The sequence below is a fragment of the Cebus imitator genome, unplaced genomic scaffold (genome assembly GCF_001604975.1).
Source record: "Cebus imitator isolate Cc_AM_T3 unplaced genomic scaffold, Cebus_imitator-1.0 Scaffold342, whole genome shotgun sequence".
Classification (NCBI taxonomy): Eukaryota; Metazoa; Chordata; class Mammalia; order Primates; family Cebidae; genus Cebus; species Cebus imitator.
The window spans coordinates 763833-785530 of NW_016107657.1; the positions used below are offsets into that span (position 1 = coordinate 763833).

Genomic DNA, 21698 nt, shown 5'->3' on the forward strand with positions numbered 1-21698 from the left:
TTTTTGAGATGGAGTCTCGCTCTGTAGCCTAGGCTACACTGCAGCTCACTGCAACCTCTGCTTCCCATGTCCCCGGTTCGAGCAATTCTCTTGCCTCAGCCTCCTGAGTATCTGGAATTACAGGAATGTGCCCATGCCCAGCTAATTTTTGTATTTTTAGTAGAGATGGGGTTTCACCATGTTGGCCAAGCTGGTCTTGAACTCCTGACCTCAGGATCTGCCCCCCTTCGGCCTCCCAAAGTGCTGGGATTGTAGGCGTGAGCCAGCATGCCTAGCCATCTTGTGATTTTTTTTTCTGTGTGTAGTTTTTGTTGGTATTGATGTTCAGTATCCTTAATTCATTAAGGTTTTCACAGTGATAATTAAGTCAGTTCAAGTCTTCTGGGAAGCAGACAGCAAGATAGAATTAGGAATGCAAGAGATTTAATGAAGGAAAAACCTGTAAAGCATTAAGAGTAGAATGAGTAGGGATAGAAAAGAGGAGTCTTCAGATTTCACCACAGCGTGACACCTGTGAGAGGAGACATAAAGAAGGAAGGAAGATTGACTAGGAAGAACCTCAGCCTTCAGACTGTCATGCAATCTGAGATAGTGTCCGTTTTGCTAGTGTGGAACCCCAGAGCAAATACTGCCTTTTGAGGATGCCATTTGGATCAGAAATAGCTCAGTTCTAGTGTTTCTACTGTCATTGGCATTGGCATGAACACTGCAGTAGATCCCGAAGGTTTGCAACTGGAAGCTGTTAGATGATTATACTCTGCAGCAAGTTCCCTCTCTCTTTTGTGGCCATATTGCTTTATTTTTCACAGTTTAAGTCTACTATTCATCAGGAAGTAATATGCACATGTAGTGTAAAGCAAGGGTCACAGTTCATATTTTCGTATTGACTGTTGGCCCAGTACCATCTATTGGGAAGAGCATTCTTTTCTTCTCTGAATTGCAGTGATGCCATTGTTGTAAGTCAAGTGATTATAGAGATGTGACCTTCCCTCATCATATCTTCTTTGGTAATTCCTATCCTGAATTTTATATTTATAATTCTTTGATTTTTCTATATCACGGGTTGGCAGACTTTTTCTATAAATTGAACAGCTAGTAAATATTTTAGTCTTTGCAAGCCATAACATCTGTCTCAACTACTCAACTGTGCCACAGTAGCATTAAAAGAGCCATAAACAATATGCAAATGAATGAGCAAAGCTGTTTTTTAATAAACCCTTGTTTACAAAAACAGGCAGTGGGCAGATTCATCTTGCAGCCATGGTTTACCAAGCCCTGTCCTATATAGTGCAAATACATTTTTTAAAAACAGGGTTTAATTTCATATGTATTTGGAACTTTATAGAAATGAGCTCATATCCATTTGTATTGTATGATTTTCTTTTTTATTCCATATTATGTTTATGAGATTTCTTTTTTACCTCTGTGGCTCTTCCAACATTACATGAGATTTCTTTATAGTTTATGTAGTTATATTTTATTTCTTTTCACTGATGTCTCAGGGTTTAGTCAGTTATTTTAACAGAATATTTAAAAGAAAAAATTGTTGAATAGTGCTAGAGAACCAAAAAGGCAAAAAAGGAACAGTAAGGTATCATGAAAGTAGTAACTGTACAAAACAACCACAACCTCTAGAACTGGATGAGAGGGCAGAATAAGTTGGAATTATTAAAACTTAGAAGCTTAAAGGAGAGGCCCCTTAAAGCTACAACTTGGACCTCTGGTGATGGGACACCAGCCTGGCTGCTACTGCCATTCCTGAGGAGGCCTGATAAAGGGCGGGTCTGTAAGGGCTGGCAAAAAATTGCAAACTGGAATCATCAGTACTTGCCAGGGTGAGGAACTCAGGGATGACACTGTCAGTAACAGCAAGGAAATATCCTTTCTTTTTTCTTCCTGGGCTTCATCTGGTTCTTTGTGTTGGCAGAGTTCAACAGAGAGCCAGGTGGCAAAGTAGAAATGGTGTTTCCAGAGTCTGAGCCTTAGCATCTCAAAGCAGAGGATGGAAGGGTAGTTTTGAGGGGGAAAGTTAGTAGCATAACTCCTAGTACATGTAGAATTTCATTGTATAAATATGCCAGACATTAAGTTTTACTATGCTCTACTTAATAGACATTTGTGTTTCAGATTTTTGCTGTTGTAAACACAATGCTGCAAAAATTTTTTTTGGCCTATGTGCAAAGATTTCTCTTTTGTTCTTTTTATTGACTGCATCACTAACGAAATGTCTTTTCATGGATTATCAGCAGTTTCTATCATTGCCAAATCCAGTACCTTCTTCCCCCAGTCTATTTATCTTTTTTAATCATTAGCACTATTGACCCCACTCTGTTCTTGAAACTTTTTTCTTCTTTTCTACTATAATGTTATATGCTTCTCATTCTCCTCTTGTCCTTTCAAATGCCACTTTAAATTAAATTAAAATCAAATTAATTAAATTGAAATGAAAATCAAATGCCAGTTTTCTTGGACTTCTAGATGATTTTTAAAATACTAATATTTTTTCTTAATTTTAAATATTATAGTTATTAAAGAAAAATTTTAAACATAGACAAGTAAAAAGGATAATAAGAAAACTCAACATTATTCATAATACCATGCAACTGACTTTTAAATCTTTATGATTTTCTCTAGCTTGAAAGCTAGACCTACCTTTCCAGCTTCTGCCTAAACATTTCTACTTGAATGGTTTGCTGACATCTTACATTGAGCATTTCTAAAACCAAATTTATTTTATTATCACCTTCTTTTCTCTATTTTTTTTTTTTTTCCTACTCTCTTTCCCATCTTTGGCTGTTACTATTTCCAGGATTCACTTTAGGAGCTTTCAGTTATTCTTGGCTACCTGAAATAATTGGACTAACAACTTTGGTGGTTGCACAAATGCCAAGGATTATAGTTCCTTTCTGTTACATATTACCTCCAGTTCCTTTGTGACTCCCTGAGCTTATGTCTTTAAGGACCCCTCTTAACGATGCTGAGGTACTGGGGAAAACTTTCTGTAGCACAGAAGATTAGTATGGTGTTTAAAGAGCACAGACTCTGGAAACTGTGTTTGAGTCTTGATTCTGCTATTTAATTGCTATTGACTCAAACTGCGTTTAAGTCTTGATTCTGCTATTTAATCCTTGATATGTACCCTTAAAGTAGAAAAGGAATAGTAACTATTAATACTTAATAGTATTGTTATGAAAATGAAATGGAATAATAAGTAAAAATACTCACAGTATTCCTGGCATGGAATGAGCACCAGATGTAAATGTTAGCTATTGCTGTTATTACTCTTTGGTTTAGTACTCTCTGGAATGAACATTTTAGGGTATTTTGAATGCTTAGTACCTGGTGCCTCTGTTGCTAACCTTAGTATACCCTTAAGCAGCATGGGGTATAAGAGCAGTACTCAGTATCTTCTGTTGAGTATTTGTTTCTGTGACATTCACAAAGGGAAACTTGTTTTCCTAATATACCCTAGTATTTAAGTGGGGACATTTTCTGCTTTTAGTTTCTTTCTGTGTGCTTCTCTATGTAAATCTCATGAAGTGTTCTAGTGGACAGTCAGTTCCTTAGCCTGTTTTTAGTTCATAGTAGGTTTAAATTGAAACAGGTAGATAATGTTCCACCAGATAAAAGATACCTAAGAAATTTTACCTTGTACCTAGGTTTCTTGAAAAGACTTTAAAAATTGTTTTTAGAAAAAGTGTAAGTCAATTTTTTTTTTTTTTTTAGAATTCCTGCAGGGGAGAAATAAAGAGTGCATCACTGAAGGATTTATGTCTTGAAGACAAAAGACGCATTGCAAACTTAATTAAAGAACTGGCCAGGTGAGACAAAACCTTATATGAAATGCATTATTATACAAAAGACAACTCTTATTAGAAACAGAAAATTGCAAATATATTTTGATGACTTAATATCTTTGATCTTATGGTAGCAAAGAGTTTTAGAAAAAAGATGTTCTGTTATGCCAAAATCCTCCCCAAAAGGTTTAAAAAGAAGCATCAAAAGCAAACTACTTTCCAATTTATATTTTCTTATTTACTTAACTTTCCAAATTGTTTGATGCAAATACTTGTAGCAGTCATCGATGGAGGGAAGTTTTGGAAACTACTGTTGAAGTAGGTTGATCTTGTTGTAATCAGAGGCATAGCAGTTACCTTTGATTTTTCTTCAGCATCTGAAGAGAAAATACTTCATTCACAAGAATATCCATTGTTGCCTTGCTAGCTCCTAATGCTTTTCAACTAATGGATTTTGAATTTTGATAATGACACTTCTTAGCTGTTTGTGAATACTATTCCAGTTTATTAATGATGTGTATGAGGCACGTCTACTTTGTATGTGTAATTTCTTTGTCAAATATACATGTCCAGTTTTGAGGGTCTTAAAAAGTACTTAATAAATGAAGATATGTCTAGAGAAATGTATGAATATAAATTGTAAAAGTTAAATTTATGGAGAGACTATACTTAAAAGTTGATAAAACAGTACTACTTTTTGTCATTGAATTACAAATGAAGATAACAATATTAGGTATGTTTTGAACATATTTCATCTTGAAGCCTTAACATAATGTTTATAGAGGCTTTTAAAAAGTCTGAAGTTAAAAAATTACTTTATTCCAAATCATAGAATCATGAGTATTAAAGATGACTATAAAAAAGTGATGTTGTTGGGAGCCAGAATATAGGGTGTGAGAATTCAAAGTACATGCCTTAGTCTGAATTTGATAATGCTACCTGAGATAAGTAGTGATCTCTTTCATTAGAATTCTTTGGCTGTTCTAGTTTATAAAGTAGACTTTTTATTAACTTCAGTGTTCATTGTTATCCTCAATATTTGAAGATGATGTTCTTATGAGACTTTACCACATAGTAAGTAAGTCCTTTGATGAGGATTTACCAAATATGTTTGATGGTATCGAAAAGCTATTGCTGTTTGTTTGTCTCTGTTTGTTAATGGTCCTAAGTTGCCATTATTGTCCTGACTCACCCATTTTATTTGAACCATCAAGCTTTGAGAATACCAGAAATACTAGAGCATGTCGTTTTGGTTTTAATAACCCTCTACTTCCTACAAAATATGCTAGGTTTTCTTTTTTTTTTAATTTCTTTGTAGAAGGTCAGTGTGTCAGTACAAGGTCAATATTAGTAAAAATCTGCTTATACTGCTAAAGAATCCCATTATAACTATATTTACTATTAACATGCAAGTATATAGGAATAATGTGTTCTTGATATCTTAAAAATTTGTTGAGTTTTCTCTATTAGATATTTAAGTCTACTTATACTTTGAAAACTGTCTTCTTTGCTTTCTTTTTTTTTTTTTTGAGATGGAGTCTTAACTCTGTCACCGAGGCTGGAGTGCAGTGGTAGAATCTCACTCACTGTACCCTCTGCACCCCGTCCCCCCAGGTTCCAGTTATTCTCTTGCCTCAGCTTTACCTGGGTAGCTGGAATTACGGGCATATACCACCATGCCCGGCTAATTTTTGTATTTTTAGGAGAGATGGGGTTTTGCCATGTTGGCCAGGATGGTCTCAAACTCCTGACCTCAGGTGATTGCCTGTAACCAGGTGTCCCAGGTTCTTGATCTCCACTACCCCAGGAATGGGGAAGAGGCCCTGGAGATGCCATGGGCTTACCGTTGGTATAAATATCAAGGACCCAAAGAGTTTTGCAGAGAACAATTTATTAGGCAGAGAGAGAGACAGAAGTAGAGAGAACTTCCACGCTGTTGTGGGAGGGGATCCCAGAGAGGGAAATCTGCACAGGTGGAGAGGGAAAGACAGCTCCCACATTGGAGGGCATCCGGAGAATGAGTCTGCACAGGTAAGAGGCAGTGGGGATTTGACTCTGAAGTTATTCCCACCTCATTCATGTTCTTTTCCAATGAGAGGAGTTTTTTTTAAACTTCCTCTGGAGTGATTGATCTTTGACTCTGATCCCAGATTGGTTGCTTGGGCCAAGAGCCACTCCTTCTAGGGCTCTTGGTGGGCTTTCTGAACAAAGGAAGCTCACATGGAATTTTACCTAGCCTGCTCGGGAAAGTTAGACAAAGAACTCGAGGTTCCCGGATGGGGAGGTGGATGGAGGCATGACGCTGGGAAGTTCTTGCCTTTGAAACCATGTCCTTTGTGGACCCAAGAAGAGAAGCTAACATAGTCCCTCACGCCCACCTCAGCCTCCCAAAGCGCTGGGATTACAGACATGAGCCACCGTGCCTGGCCTTCTTTGTTTTTTTGTTTTTTATTTGCAAGACTGTTGGATTGAAGTGGGAATGTAGAGAATAGAATCTCATATACATCAAGCACTGGCAACAAAACATTTCCCAGTTTTTATGTTATTTTCCCTTTGAATTTTCAATCTGGTTTGTAATAGTTAAATATACTTATTTCTCTTTATCTTAAAAATGCTCCTTTCACTATATATTTCCCCCTAGTCACTGCCTTCTTTGTATTATGAGACATAACCTTTTTTCTAGAAAGAATAGTCTGTTATTTTCTACTCTGTTGCATTTTTTTTATCAAGCATACTTGCTTGCTTATCAATCTGCTTATTTGTAAATATGTCAAAGTGTAATTTGCATACAATAAATATGAACCAATTTTAAGTGTATATTTCAATGAGTTTTGACAGATGTAAGATATACAAGATTTCCTATTCATGATATTCAGCATTTATGTTATTCCAAATAGTTGCCTCTATACCTTTTACATTCTATTTCCCCCATCCCAGGCAACCATTAATATAGTTTCTATTATTATAGTTTAGTTTTACATGTTCTGGCACACCATATAAAGGCCACACAGTATATGCTCTTTTACTGTCTTTCTTCCCTCTGCCCAATGGTTTGGGTAGGGGGCAGTAAAATACACCTAACACAAAATGTACCATCATAACCATTTTTAAGTGTACAATTCAGTGGCGTTAAGTACCTTCACAGTGCTGTGCAAACAACTCTACCATCCATTTCTAGAACTATTTTATCATCACAAACTGAAACTGTATCCATTCAATAATACCTCCTCATTCTCCTTTCCCCCTTGCCCCTGTTAACCACTGTTCTGTGTGTCTCTATATAAATTTGACGAATTTAAGTAACTCATGTAAGTGAAATCATACAATGTTTGACCTCTGTGTCTGGCATATTGTTTTTAGTTGTTTTCAAGTTGTTGTGTATGAGTGCTCATTTTTTTTTAATGTTGAATAGTATTTCATTATATGGCTGTACCTTGTTTCTTTATTCTATTAATGGTCATTTGGGTTCTTTAGGTTTTTGCCTTTTGTGAATGAAGCTTTCATAAACATTCATGTACAAGTCTTCCTATGAACATAATTATTTTTCTTCAGTAAATGCTCAGTTGTATGTTGTGTGTTTATAACTTCATAAGAAACTTCCAAACTGCTTCCCAGCATGACTGTACTATTTCACATTTCCACTAACAACTTATGTGAGTTCATTATTCTGTATACTCACGAACTCTTGGTATTGTCATTTCTTTAAATTTTAGCCATTCCAATGAGTGTAGTGGTTTCTCCTTTTGAAGAATTAATTTGTGTTTCCCCAATGACTAATGTGTTTATTGGTATGATAATCTCATTATAATAATATGACTAATGAGTCATTCTTCCTTTGTCAAGTGTCTGTCAGTTCTTTTTCCTTTTTCTCACCCATCACATTCTCTTCTTAATATTGAGGTGTTAAGAGTTCTTCATATGTTCTGTACATGAGTTGTCAAATATGTGTTTATTCTCAGCCTGCAGCTTCCTTTATAATTATTTTAATGTTTTCTCTTGATAAAATTTTTTATCTTAACAAAGTTCAGTTTATCAATTTTTTCCTTTTGTGGTCCATGCTTTTAGAGCTCTATCTATGAAGTCCTACCCATCACAAATTACAAAGATTTTTTTTCTATGTTAGAAAAGACTTCCTACAGAATTACATTAGCCTCCTTGTCAAACTCAGTTGACCATATATGCATGATCTATTTCTGGACTCTTTGTTTCATTCATTGATGTGTATGTCTATCCCTGTGCCAACACTGTACTGACTTGATTACTTTAATTTTATATTGTCTTAAAATCAGGTAAATTCTATAGCTTTGTTCTTATTTTTGAAAATTGTTTTGACTCTTTGAGATCCTTTGCATTTCACTATATTTTTAGAATCAGCTTGTCAGTTTCTAAAAGAAAATTGTTTTCTGTAGTTTTGGTTGAATTGTATTGGACTTAAAGATCAATTTGAAGAAAACTAACATTATTGAGTCTTCCAATTTACAAAAAGTTATCTATTATTTATTTAAATGTTCTTTAATTTGTCTAGGCAGTGATATGTAATTTTCAGGTCATAGGTTTTGTTATATGTATCCTAAAGTTATATGTGTCCTAAAGTAAATGATGTTATTTAAAATTTTATTATACATTCGATATTTATTTTTTGATTGCTCATTTGAAAAAACAATAGAATTTTTTTTACATATATTGGCTTGGTATCTTTTAACCTTTTAAAATTTTCTTGTTATAGTCATTTTTTGGTAGAATCCTTTGGATTTTGCACATAAAAGATGTCATGTACAAATAAAAACAGTTTTGCTCTTTTCCTTTCCAATCGATAGATGCTTTATTTTTCTTGCCCTTTTGCATCAGGTAGGACCTCCAGTACAATGCTGAATGAAAGTGGTGAGTGGACATCCTTGCAATTTCTTCTTGATCTTAAATCTTTCACCATTGTGTGCAATGTAAGCTGTAGATTTTTTAGTAGATGTTCTTTATCAAATTGAGCAAATTTATTTTTGTTTCTAGTTTATTGAGAGTTTTTATCTTTAGTCATAAATTGGAGTAGAATTTTGTCAATTTTTTTATCTTTTATTGCTGAACATGTGATTTTTATTCTTTTTTTCTATTAATGGGGTAGAGTACACTGATTGATGTTTCAATGTTTAATTTACCATATGTTCCTAGCTTAAGCCTCATTTGGTCATGTTTTGTTTTTTGTTTTTATTTTTACTCTGTTGCTAAATTTGATTACCTGTTGTTTTATTAAATATACTTGTATTATCAGAAGCATGTGTAGTTTTCATGAAATGTCTTAGTATATTTTTAAATTTAATTTTAAAATTGTTGTAAGATAAACCTGAAATTTACCATTTTAACCAGCTTTTTAGTGTACAGTTCAGTAGTGGTAAGTACATTCACATTGTTATGCAACCAATCTTCAGAACTTCTTTCATTTGGTGAAAGTAAAACTCAATGTCCATTAAACAACTCCTCATGAATTTTACCACATCATTTAAGTGAAAATAGTATGTGTGTGTTTTTAATGTGGTAAAATATACATGGCATAAAATTGATGACTAGTGACATTTAGTATATTCACAATGTTATACAACCATCACCATTTTCTAGTTCTAAAACATTTTCATAATCTAAAGGAAACTCTGTTCACCAGTTACTCCCTATTTTCTTGCTCCTCTTGATTCTGGCAATTTCTAATCTGTTTTCTGTCTCTATGGATTTGCTGCTGACTCTGGTATTCTGTATAACTGGAATCATAGAATATGGGACCTGTTCTGTCTGGCTTCTTTCTATTAGCATTATTTCAAGGTTGGCAGAGTACTTCAATCAAACAGTCTTGCAAATAAAAAACAAAAAACCAAAGAAGGCCAGGCACAGTGGCTCATGTCTGTAATCCCAGCACTTTGGGAGGCTGAGGCAGGCCTGAGGGACTATGTTAACTTCTCTTCTTGGGTCCACAAAGGACATGGTTTCAAAGGCAAGAACTTCCCAGCGTCATGCCTCCATCCACCTCCCCATCCGGGAACCTCGAGTTCTTTGTCTAACTTTCCCGAGCAGGCTAGGTAAAATTCCATGTGAGCTTCCTTTGTTCAGAAAGCCCACCAAGAGCCCTAGAAGGAGTGGCTCTTGGCCCAAGCAACCAATCTGGGATCAGAGTCAAAGATCAATCACTCCAGAGGAAGTTTAAAAAAAACTCCTCTCATTGGAAAAGAACATGAATGAGGTGGGAATAACTTCAGAGTTAAATCCCCACTGCCTCTTACCTGTGCAGACTCCTTCTCCGGATGCTCTCCAATGTGGGAGCTGTCTTTCCCTCTCTACCTGTGCAGATTTCCCTCTCTGGGATCCCCTCCCACAATAGCATGGAAGCTCTTTCTACTTCTGTCTCTCTCTCTGCCTAATAAATTGTTCTCTGCAAAACTCTTTGGGTCCTTTCTCAGCTGTGTTCTTTGAAGTACCAATGGAAAAATAGAGAAATTTAAATTATCTACCTTTTATTGATGGTGCTTTTGGTATCATATATGAGAAACTACTGCGAAATCAAAGATCATGATTTGCCCTCATGTTTTCTTCTAAGAATTTCATGGTTTTAGATCTTATATGTAGAGCTTTGGTCCATTTCGAGTTCATTTTTTATATGGTGAGACATAGTGTTCCAACTTTATTCTTTTGCATGTGAAAATTCATTTGTTTCATCACCATGTGTTTAAGAGACTGTTCTTTTCCCATTTAATGGTCTAGACAGTCTTGTCAAAAATTGATTGACCAGAGGTGTACAAGTTAATTTCTGGACTCTCAGTTCTATTTCATCGACCTGTATGTCTGTCCTTACGCCATTAACAGACTGTTTTAATTAGTATAGCTTTGTAGTAAGCACTGAAATCAAGAAGTACAAGATCTCCAACTTTGTTCCTCCTTTTCAAGATTGTTTTGGCTGTTTGGAGTCCCTTACATTGCCATATGAATTTTAGAATCAGCTTTTCCATTTCTGCGAAAAAGGCAGTTGGCATTTTGATAGGATTGTGTTAAATTTATCAATATCACCTTAACAATATTCAGTCTTCCAGTCTGTGAACATGGAATGTCTTTTGATATTTAGGCATTAATTTCTTTTAGCAGTAATTTATAGTTTTCAGTGTACAAGTTTTTTATCTTTTTAGTTAAATTGATTTCTAAGTATTTTATTCTTTTTGATGCTTTTGTAAATGAGATGGTTTTCTTAATATACTTTCAGATTGTTTATTGCTGGTGTAGAGAACGCAAATGGCTATTGTGTGTTGATCTTGTACTCTGAAACTTTGCTGAATTTGTCTATTAACTGTAATCGTTTTATTTATTTATTTATTTATTTATTGAGGATTCTCTAGTCTTTTCTCTATACAGTAGTCTCCCCTTACCAGGGAATATGTGCCAAGACTTTCAGTGGATGTCTGAAACTGCTAATAGTACCAAATCCTATATATATATATTTCCTATATATACATACCTATGATAAAGTTTAATTTGTGAGGCACAGTAAGAGATTAACTACAATAACTAATAATTAAATAGATCAGTAAGAGCAATATGCCAACATCACTACTCTTGTGCTGTGGAGCAAATTATTTACTAAAGTAAGAGTTACTTAACCAAAAGCACTGTCATACCTCAATCTGATAACTGAGAGGGATACTATGTGACTAATGCCTATACATTGTGAATATGCTGGTCAAAAGATGATTCATGATCCAGGCAGGACTGAGTTGGACTGCACGAGATTTCATTATTTCTCTTTCTTGTCTAAGAGCTCTGCCTGGAATTTCTAGTACATTGATGAGTGGAGTGGCAGAAGCAGTTATCTGTCTTTTTCCTGATCTTAATGGGAAAGCTCTCAGTTTTTCCTCAGTTGAGTAACGTGTTAGCTGTGGGTTTTTCATAAGTGCCCTTTACCATGTTAAGGAACTTTCATTCTTTTCTTAGTTTGAGTGTTTTTGTCATGACAGGGTTTTAAATTTTGTCAAAAGCTTTTCTGCTTTTGACAAAATTTAAAACCCTGTCATGACAAAAACACTCAAACTAAGAAAAGAATGAAAGTTCCTTAACAATTGATATGGTCATATTTTTTTTTCCTGCAAAATGCTGTATTACATTGATTAATTTTCTTGTGGTGAATCATCCTTGTATTCCTAAGACAAATACCAACTGATTATGTTATAAAATCATTTAATATGATTTTGGATTTGGTCTGCTGGCATTTTCTTGGGGATTTGTGAATGTATTCATAAAGAATACTGTCTATAGTTTTCTCATAATGTCTTTATCTGGCTTTGGCATCAGGTAATGCTGGCCTCATAACATGAATTAGAAAGTATTTCTTCCGCTTACGTTTTTTGGAAGAGTTCAAGATGGATTGCTGTTAATTCTTTAAGCGTTTGGTAGAATTAATCAGTGAAGCCATCTGGTCCCAAAAATTTTGATTATTTATTCAATCATTTTACTTGGCATAGGTCCATTCAGATTTTCTATTTGTTCTTGGGTCAGTTTTGATAATTTTTTTTTAAAGAAATTTGTCCATTTTGTCTAAGTTATCTAATGTGTTGATGTGCAGTTGTTCATAGTATTCTCTTACAATACTTTTTATTTCTGTACAGTTGGTAATGCCTCCACTTTTATTTACATTATCTCTTCTTCATAAGTTTAGCTAAAAATTTGTCAATTTTATTGATAGTTTCAAAGAACCAAGTTTTGTTTTTATATATTGTATTTTTTTAGTTCTCTGTCTTATATTGTAATCTTTTTTTCTTCCTTTTGCTAGCTTTTTATTTAGTTTGCTTTTGATTTCTGGTTCCTTAAGGTATAAAGTTAAGTTACTGATTTGAGAGCTCTTTTTAAATTTAATGTAGGAATTTATAGCTATAAATTTTTCTCTGAGCACTGCTTTTGCTGTATCCCATAGCTTTGGTATGTTGTGTTTTTGTTTTCATTCGTTTCAAGATACTTTCTAATTTTCCTTGTGATTTCTTCTTTGACCTATTGATTGTTTAAAAGTATGTGAATTTCCACATATTTATGCATTTTTTGTTTTTTCTTTTGTTCTTGATTTCGAACTCTATTCTATTATGGTGGAAAAGGTACTTTGTATGTTTTAAGCCTTTTAAAATATATTGTGACTTGTTTGCGACCTAACATATGGCTTATCCTGGAGAATGTTCCATGTGCATTTGGGAATAATATGTATTTAGCTGTTACTTGGTCGAGTGTTCCGTATGTATGTCTTTTAGGTCTAGCTGGTTTTAGTGTTGTTCAAGTCCTTTCTGATTCTTCTGTCTAGATGTTCTATATGTTATTGAAAATATGTTATTGAATTCTCTGTTATTGTAGAACTGTTTATCTTCAGCTATCTCCCTCCCCCCTCCCCTCCTTTCCCCCTCTACTTCCTTGTTCTCCCTACCCTCTCTTTGTCCTCCCCTTGTCCTCTCCTTCCCTCCCCTTGTCGTTCCCTCCCTTTGTCCTTCCCTTCCCTTGTCTTTCCCTTCACTTCCCTCCCCTTGTCCTTGCCTTCCCTTCCCTCCCCTTATCCTTCCTTTCCCTTCCCTTCCCTCCTCCTCCTCCTCCTCCTCCTTCCCTTCTCCTCCTCTTTCTCCTTCTCCTTCCCTTCTCCTTGTCTTTCCCTTGTCCTTCCTTCTTTCTTTCTTTTTTCTTTCTGTATTTTTTAAGGGCAGTGCCTGGCTATGTTGCCCAGGCTAGTCTTGAACCCCTGGGCACAAGCTCTCCTCCTTCCTCAGCCTCTCACAGTGTTGGGATTATAGGTTTGAGACACTGCATTCTGCCTTCTTGTATTTTTTGCTTTGAAAACTCTTGCTCTTTATTATTCTTGTCCTTTTTTTTTTTTAATAGGAGTCGAATCTATTCTTCTATCCCTAACTTTTTATAATAGATATGTAACTCATTAATTTTCATCTCCTTTTTTCTTTTGTAATATGTACTTATAAAACTGTATTTCCCTCTAAATGTTTTCTTATTTCACGTATTTTGATATGTAATATTTTACTATCATCTATTTAAATTTTTTCTTTAATTTCAATTTTCGACCCGTTTTGTTTAAATGCTTATTTCTTAATTTGTAAACAAATTGGGGATCTTCTGTGTGTATTTGATAGGTATCTGAATTGAATTGTGAACAGAATGTGTTTTGTATGATTTTACTAGTTTGAAAAAGTCTTAGAACTTGCTTTACTAGCCTAGCATATGATTGTTCTTTGACTATGTTCATATATGTTTAAAACAATTCATGTTTTTGCTTGTTGAGGGCCTTTTTTTTTTTAAAATTCATTAAGTCATCTTGATTAATTGTTTTCAAATCTTTTGTTTACTTAGTTATTTTTTTAACTTATGAATTTCTGAGAAAGATGTTTTAAAGTTTCCCACGTGATTTGAGACTTGTATATTTCTCTTAGTTTTATCAATTTTGCCTCATGTGTTTGACTCTGTATTTATTAGTTTTGTACAGTTATAATTTGCATCTTTTTCGTTGTTGTTAAATGAACCTCTGGTTACCCTGGAGATTTATAGGATGCATTCTTGACTAATCACAGTCATTGAATATTAATTGGCACTTTTAGCTTTTCTAAACAGTGCAAGAACTTTTGAATATGTGAACTACATTTTCCTTTCTTGGTATAAATTTTGTTATGTTGTATGTTATAATTCTGTGTGTTTACATGTATATTTAAATTTCAACTCAGCATAATATCATTGCTCTTTGTAACATTTTAAAATAATTTAAGCTCACAGAAAAGTTGTAAGAATATCATAGGGTGGGGGAATAGGAAATGACTGCTAATGTGTAGAAAGCTTTTTAGCAGAATGAAAATGTTTAAAATTAGATTATGGTGATGGTTACAGAACTCTGTAAAATGTACTAAAAGCCATTTAAGTGGATGCTCTAAATGGGTGAACTTTATGATATGGAAAAGATATCTCAATAAAGCTGTTTTTAAAAAAATAATACGGAGGGTTCTCTTCCCTTCCCCTAGCTTTCCCTAATGTTACCATCTTGAATAATCATGATAAAATTATAAAAAATTTACCTTGGTACAGTACCATTAATTACCACAGTTTTATTCATATTTCACTAGTTTTTTTTTTTTTTTTTTAACAAATACGTTCTTTTCTAGTATTCTGTTTTGCATTCAGTTTTCATGTTTCTTTAGTATCCTCCTGTTTGTGGCAATTCCTTAGTCTTTTCTTGCCTTCCAAGTCTTTTGAAGAGTACTATTCAGATGTTTTGTAGTATTTCCTCCAATTTAGTTTTTTCTCATGATTATATTGGTTTCTGATATGTTATATCGGGGGTGCATGAGGTTGATGTGTTGTTAGGCTTATCACTGATGGTTTTAACTTTTGTCACTTGGCTAGGGAATAGTATGTTAGTTTTCTCCCCTGAAAAGTTATTATTTTTCTCTGTGTAATTAATGAATATCCTGGGGGAGATCCATTGAGACTATTCAGATATACTGTTTTGTTCTGAAACTTTTACCTACCACTATAAGCATCCATCCAAGAAACTTGGCTGTAGCTATTACAGTGATATTCTAATGGTTACTTTATACTTCCTTTATTTGTTTTTAATTTATTAATTGGAATTTATATTTAAGTATGAGCTCTCTCTTTTGCCCTATTTATTTATTTTTAATAAATATCAGACTCATGGCCATTTATTTTCTTCGTCTTTTTTTTCTGTTTTGGCAGGATCTTGCTCTGTTGCCCAAGCTGAAGTAATGATGTTATTATGGCTCAATGCACCCTCAACCTCCTGGGCCCAAGCAATTCTCCCATCTTAGCTTCCCAAGTAGCTGAGACTACAGGCTTGCACCATCATGCTCAACTAATTTTTTTTTTTCTTTTTTATATATGGAGTTTCATCATGTTGCCCAGGCTGGTCTTGAACTCCTGGGCTCACACTATCTACCAGCCTCGGCCCCCAAAAAGTGCTGGGATTACAAGGCGTGAGTCACTGTGCCCAGCCCTATTCATTTTATTCCAATCCAGGACTCACAGAAACAAAAATGAAATCATATGTTACATTAAAAAAAGAAACAACCTTTTATTTTGAAGTAATTGTAGATTTACCTGCAGTTGTTAGAAATAATACAGAGAAAGCCCATGTACCATTTACCCAGGTTTTACCAATGGTAATGTTTTGATTATAGTACAATATCACAGGAAATTGACATTGATAGAATCCATTGTGTCCAGATTTCGCCAATTTTTCATGTATTCATTTGTGTATGTCTTTAGTTCTATACAATTTTTTCATGTGTAGATTTGTGTACCATCGCCATAGTCAAGATACAAAATGGTTTTTTTTTCTTTTTTTTAACAAGGGTTATTCATGCTGTCTTTTTATAGACACAGATACTTTCTTTCCTATATGCCTTCTCTAATCTCTGGCAACCACTAATCTGCTGTCTATATTATTTTGTTATTTCAGGAAAGCTATGTAAGTGGAATCATACAGTATGTAACATTTTGTGACTGGCTTTTTTTTTTTTTTTTAACTCAGCATAATTCTCTTTAGGTCCATTCATGTTGTTGCAAGTATCAATAATCTGTTCCTTTTTACTGCTGACTGATATTCCATGATATAGATATACCACAGTTTGTTTAATCATTAATCTGTTGAAGAACATTTGCATTGTTTCCAGTGTTATAAATGAGGCTGCTGTGAACATTCATATGTAGGTTTTTGTGTGAACATCACATTTTAATTTCTTTGGGATATTGGAACTAATGTATAATTTCATAAGAAACTACTGAACTATTTTGCAACATTTTACATTCCACCAGCAATGCAAGAGGTCTTCTTGCATTCTTGCTAACATTTGTGATAATTAATTTCTATTCTGGCTATTCTGGTAGGTGCTTAGTGATATCCCATCTTGATTTTAATTTGCATATCTCTAGTGGGCATTGATGTTGGACATTGTTTCATGTGCTTGTTTCCACCTGTATTTTCTTGAGTGAAATGTCTGTTCATCTCTTTTGCCCATTTCCTATTGGAATGTTTTTGTAACTTGAATTTTGAGAGTTCTTTATATGTTCTAGATAAAAATCCTTTATTGGATATGTACTTTGCAAATACTTATATCTAACCTGTAGCTTGCCTTTCATCCCCCTTTACTGGGTTTTTTCTAAAATAAAAGTTTCTAATTTAACCAGATCCAGTTAATCAGTTTTTTTCCTGTTTAGTCCCATGATCCATTTTAAGTTAACTTTTGAATAACATGTGAGGTTGAGGTTCTTTTTTTTTTTTTTTTTTTTTGTTTGATGTACAGTTATTCCAGCACTATTTGTTGAAATCTTTTTTGCACTTTTGTCAGAAATTGGCATATTCATATGGGTCTCTTTCTGGGTTCTTTTTTCTATTCCATTGATCTATGTGTCTATTTCTCTGCCAACTGCCTTGATTACTATAGCAATATAGTAAGCCTTAATACTAAGTAGAAAGACTTTTCCTATTTTATTCTTCTTTTTCATAATTGTTTTAGCTCTTCTAGTCCTGTGCCTTTCCATAATAATTTTGGAGTAAGCTTATTAATGTCTACAAAAAATTATCCTGTTATATTAATAGGTGTTACATTAAACTATAGATAAAATTTGGGAAGAATTGCTGCCTTTGCTGTGTTGGGTCTTCTCTTACATGAACATAGTATATCCAATTATTTAGGTCTTTGATTTCTTACAATAGCTTTTGTAATTTTCAGGATACAGATACTGCACATATTTTCTTATACTTAAAATATTTAATTTTCTTTGGAGCAATTATAAAAGATACCATAATTTTAATTTTGCTGTTCACATTTTGTTGATAGTCTGTAGAAATATGATTGAATTTTGTCTGTTAATCTTGATTTCTGCAACCTTGCTGAAGTCACTCATTAATTCTAGGATTTTTGCTGTTTATTCTTTGGGATTCTTTTATGTGGACTTTCATGTCATTTGCATATAGGGACAGTTTTATAACTTCCTTTCCAATGGGTGTCTCTATTATTTCTTTTTCTAAACTTCTGATCCTAACTAGGATTTCCAGTGCTATATGAATAAGAGAGAGGACATCCTTGCTCTGTTCTTGATTTTAGGTGGAAGGCATTCAGCCTGTCACCATTATTCCTAGTTTTATAAGATTTTTATTATGATTGCATGCTGAATCTTGTTAAATGCTTTTTCTGTGTCAATTGATATGATCACATGAGTTTTCTTCTTTAGCCTGTTGATATGATAGTTTACATTGATTGATTTTTGAAAGTTGAATCAGTCTTGCATACGTGTAATGCCTAACTTGTTATAATTGTTTTTATGTTTTGCAGGATTTGATTTTCTATTTTTTTTGGCAATTTTAATATCAAAGTGGTCTGTAGTTTGTTTTTGTTTTTGCTTTTTGTACTGTCTTAGTCTGTTTTTGGTATTATAGTAATGCTAGCCTCAAAATGAGTTAGGAAGTATTCCCTCTTATTGTAACTCTCTTGGATGACTGAGAGATCGGCTTCCTGTCATCTTTAATATATTCCCCCTCCTTTTTTTTTTTTTTTGTTAAGTAATCTTGTATGTAACTAATCCTTTCATCTATGCTGCTACTGCCTCTGTTGCACAGAATTCATCTTTATTTTGCTGAAAATCTGACTCCTGTTTCAGTCCATCACCCTCTAATGGATGCCCTCTTCTCCTTGCTTGTATTGCAGCACACCAGTTCAGGATACACTCTTCCTGAATGTCCTCCTTACGCCTCTCTGGTTCTGACTCTTCATGTTGGACTGCCCTCTCACTTTATGCTGCCATATTCCACACCAGGCCACTGCTTTGTGGTCATGTCCTTTACCCTTTTCTGGACCTGACTGTGCCTGTTGGTCCACTCCCTGTTTGGTTGTCCTCTTTACCTACCTCAGGCTTTATGATTACATATCAGACTGCCCCTTTTTGAGGATAACCCTGTTCTCTGCCTGGGCTCTGATGCTACACTTGGGGCTGCCCTTCTGAGTATATGTCCTCATCCTCCTTGAGCTCTAATACCCCGTTTCAGGTTAGCCTTTTGTTGGCTAATCTTCACCAGTACGTACTACCAAACCCTGCATAAATCTCCTCCTCCCCATACTTGGGCTCTGAATCTCCATGCTCAGTCACCCCAGTCCTTCTGCAAGAACATACACTTCACCCTACTTTGGTTCTGCCACATCATGCTAGGCTGCTTCTCTTGGATGTCCTTCTTCCCTTACTTAGGTTCTGACACTGGGCTGGTATTAGATCATCCCCATGTGTGGATGCCCTTATCAGCCAAGGGATGCTTGAGCCCTGACCTACCACCTCAGGAATCTCTTCTGTACAGATGCTCTCTTTATCTCACTCAGATTCTGACTCTGCTTGTCGTTATGGTCTTAGGACTTAATTGTTCTGGAAGAAAAAGGAAAATGGAAAATAAATAAGAAAAAGGAAATGAAACCTCAACTTTCAGATGAGAGAAAAGTGATCTCTTTGAGTAAAGACATTAAGTGTATTCCCTTATTAATGAATAAACACATTATATTTATATACTGTTTTTTCCTGATTATGTTATACAAATTAACACAAACCCTCTGCTTCTTTGTCTTTTGCCTGTCTTGCCTGATATGTTGCATTTTTAATCAGTCAACTTTTGGATAAACAGAAAATAATAAATAAGTTTTAATAGAGAATGGCTAGGAGGCTGAAGTTTTAAAAGTTGCCTTAATTTATATCTTTTCAGAAAATGATATCTGCGAGGCGTGAAGAATGTTTAATTTATATTAAAGGTCAGACCAAGTAGGGGAAAAATCTCAGAAGATTTAGAAAAGCTTAGTATTCCTATGACATATTCAAGTATCATCCTTAAAGAGTTTCAACTGGTATACACATCCACTAGCATTATTTTGGAGGAGAAGTCACCGAGAGTGCTTGGCACCCAATACTGTCCTTTGACAAGTATATTTTCAGAAGGATATAATATTCGGCAGCTCTTAACACAACATATAAAACAAATAGCATGTGATATAGTTTGGATATTTGTCCCTTCCCAAATCTTGTACTGAAATGTGATCCCCAGTGTTGGAAGTGGGGCCTGGTCAGAGGTGATTGGACCTTGGGGATGGATTTCTCATGAATAGTCTAGCACCATTCTCTTAGTGCTGTACTTGTGATAGTGAGTGAGTTCTCACTATCTCACTGACTCTGCTTGTCATTATCTCACTATCTCACACACTATCACAAGAACAGGACTAAGACTAAGATGTTAAACCATTCATGAGAAATGAATAGTTTAGCTTTTAAACAACAGGATCTCATTGTTTGAAAGTGTATGGCACTTCCCTCATCATCTTGCTCCTGCTTTCACCATGTGAAGTGCCAGTTTACCTTCTGCTGTGAGTAAAGCTTTCTGAGGCCTCCCCAGAAGCAGATGCCAGCACTGCGTTTTCTGTACAGCCTGCAGAACCAGGAGCCATTGAAGCCTCTTTTCTTACAAATTACCTGATCTCAGGTATTTCTTCATAACAATGCAAGAATGACCTAATACAGCATGTTTTTCATTTATAGAGTGATATGCAGTATAAAGTCAAAGTAAAAACAATAACTTCTTTTTAATGGCACAGTTGAAGCTTAAAGCATTCTTAAAAGGGCATGGCCAAGAGTGGTTTTCATGTATCTTGGAGGGTTTACTTGAGGCCCTCTCTGTGAAGTCCTCTTTAGTCAGTATCTTCATTGGTGGAATGTATGAAAGAACAATAAAGATGCCTATATAAATGTGAATGAAAGTGAAAGTGAATAAAAGATATAAATAAATTTTAGAGTTGGCATAGACCGAACAATTGATTCATCCAAACGGGGTGAAAGACAGTAGTAGCAAGCACAGGGTATTATGTGTCTAAGAATAAAAACAAATTAGAAATTTATGTTAAAGAAAGACTGGTTAGGCCCCATAGTCTAAAAAAGAAATCTCTGGTTCATAGTTAAATTCAGCTTGAATGTGATTCACCCATTTGTTCTACAACAGATTAAAATGCCTGGTGTGGTTTTTGATAATCTATGGATGCCTCTCGAATTATCCGTATATGCTCAGGAAACTTTTTTGCTTGTTTTAGCCGCGCTAATAAAAGAATAGAATACTAATGTGAGTCAGAATCTATGGGCTAATGAAAGACAGAAGCCACAAAGATAAATTAGGGGTACAGCAAATAGTTTAGCTTTTAGAAGAGAGTGCTAAGGGATGAGTTGATACCTGGGTTTCAAGTAAATGGAGGGATTTCCCTGAGGTATCCAGCATTGATTTACATTTGTGGAAGGATAAGTGGAATATTGATTGATCTTTCTAGGAGGTATAAGGATAGAAAGAATTCTTTTTGTTTAAGATTGCAGAATTAAGTGACCTCAGAAAGTCTTTTTCAATAAAGTTAATGAATTGTTTGCATAGCTGGGGAAAGCAGTGTCATTTTTGGAGACTTGAAAAATGAATGGCTTTGCAAAATACTATAGTTTGTGCTGAAAGATGCTGATAATTCTCTATATATGCATTTGCATTTTGTTACTGAGACTTTTTAAGATAGGGAGGGGTACCATGGACTACCGCAAAGTTTTAGAACAATGCTGTCCACAATTGCAATCGTTGATGTATATGAGCTATGCTCTAAGAAGCCTTAAAAAAACCCTCCAGTATTTCATGTCCTAAGCCAATACTGTCAAGTAATGCATTGTTCCCCAGTGAATACTCAAGCACTAACTCATTTGAGGACATTTCTTTTTCAGACTCAGATACTTTGATTTTTCCCAGAGGACAGTTTGCTATTTGTACTTGACATTTCTCAGAGGAAAAATAGAAAGTATAGCACCATTAGTTTCCCATTGTAATATGAGTAGATCATT

At 34.7% G+C, this 21698-nt stretch overlaps 1 protein-coding gene across 6 annotated transcripts in view; it reads left to right on the plus strand.

The window, feature by feature from the left end:
* KIAA1328 (KIAA1328 ortholog) overlaps window positions 1-21698 on the plus strand; it is a 340638-nt gene that overhangs the window by 10681 nt on the left and 308259 nt on the right. For all 6 annotated transcript variants that reach the window (XM_017505777.2, XM_017505778.2, XM_037730389.1 and 3 more), the window contains one exon: window positions 3727-3821. In XM_017505777.2, the coding sequence (XP_017361266.1) occupies window positions 3727-3821 (95 nt within the window). The remainder of the gene's footprint in view (window positions 1-3726; window positions 3822-21698) is intronic.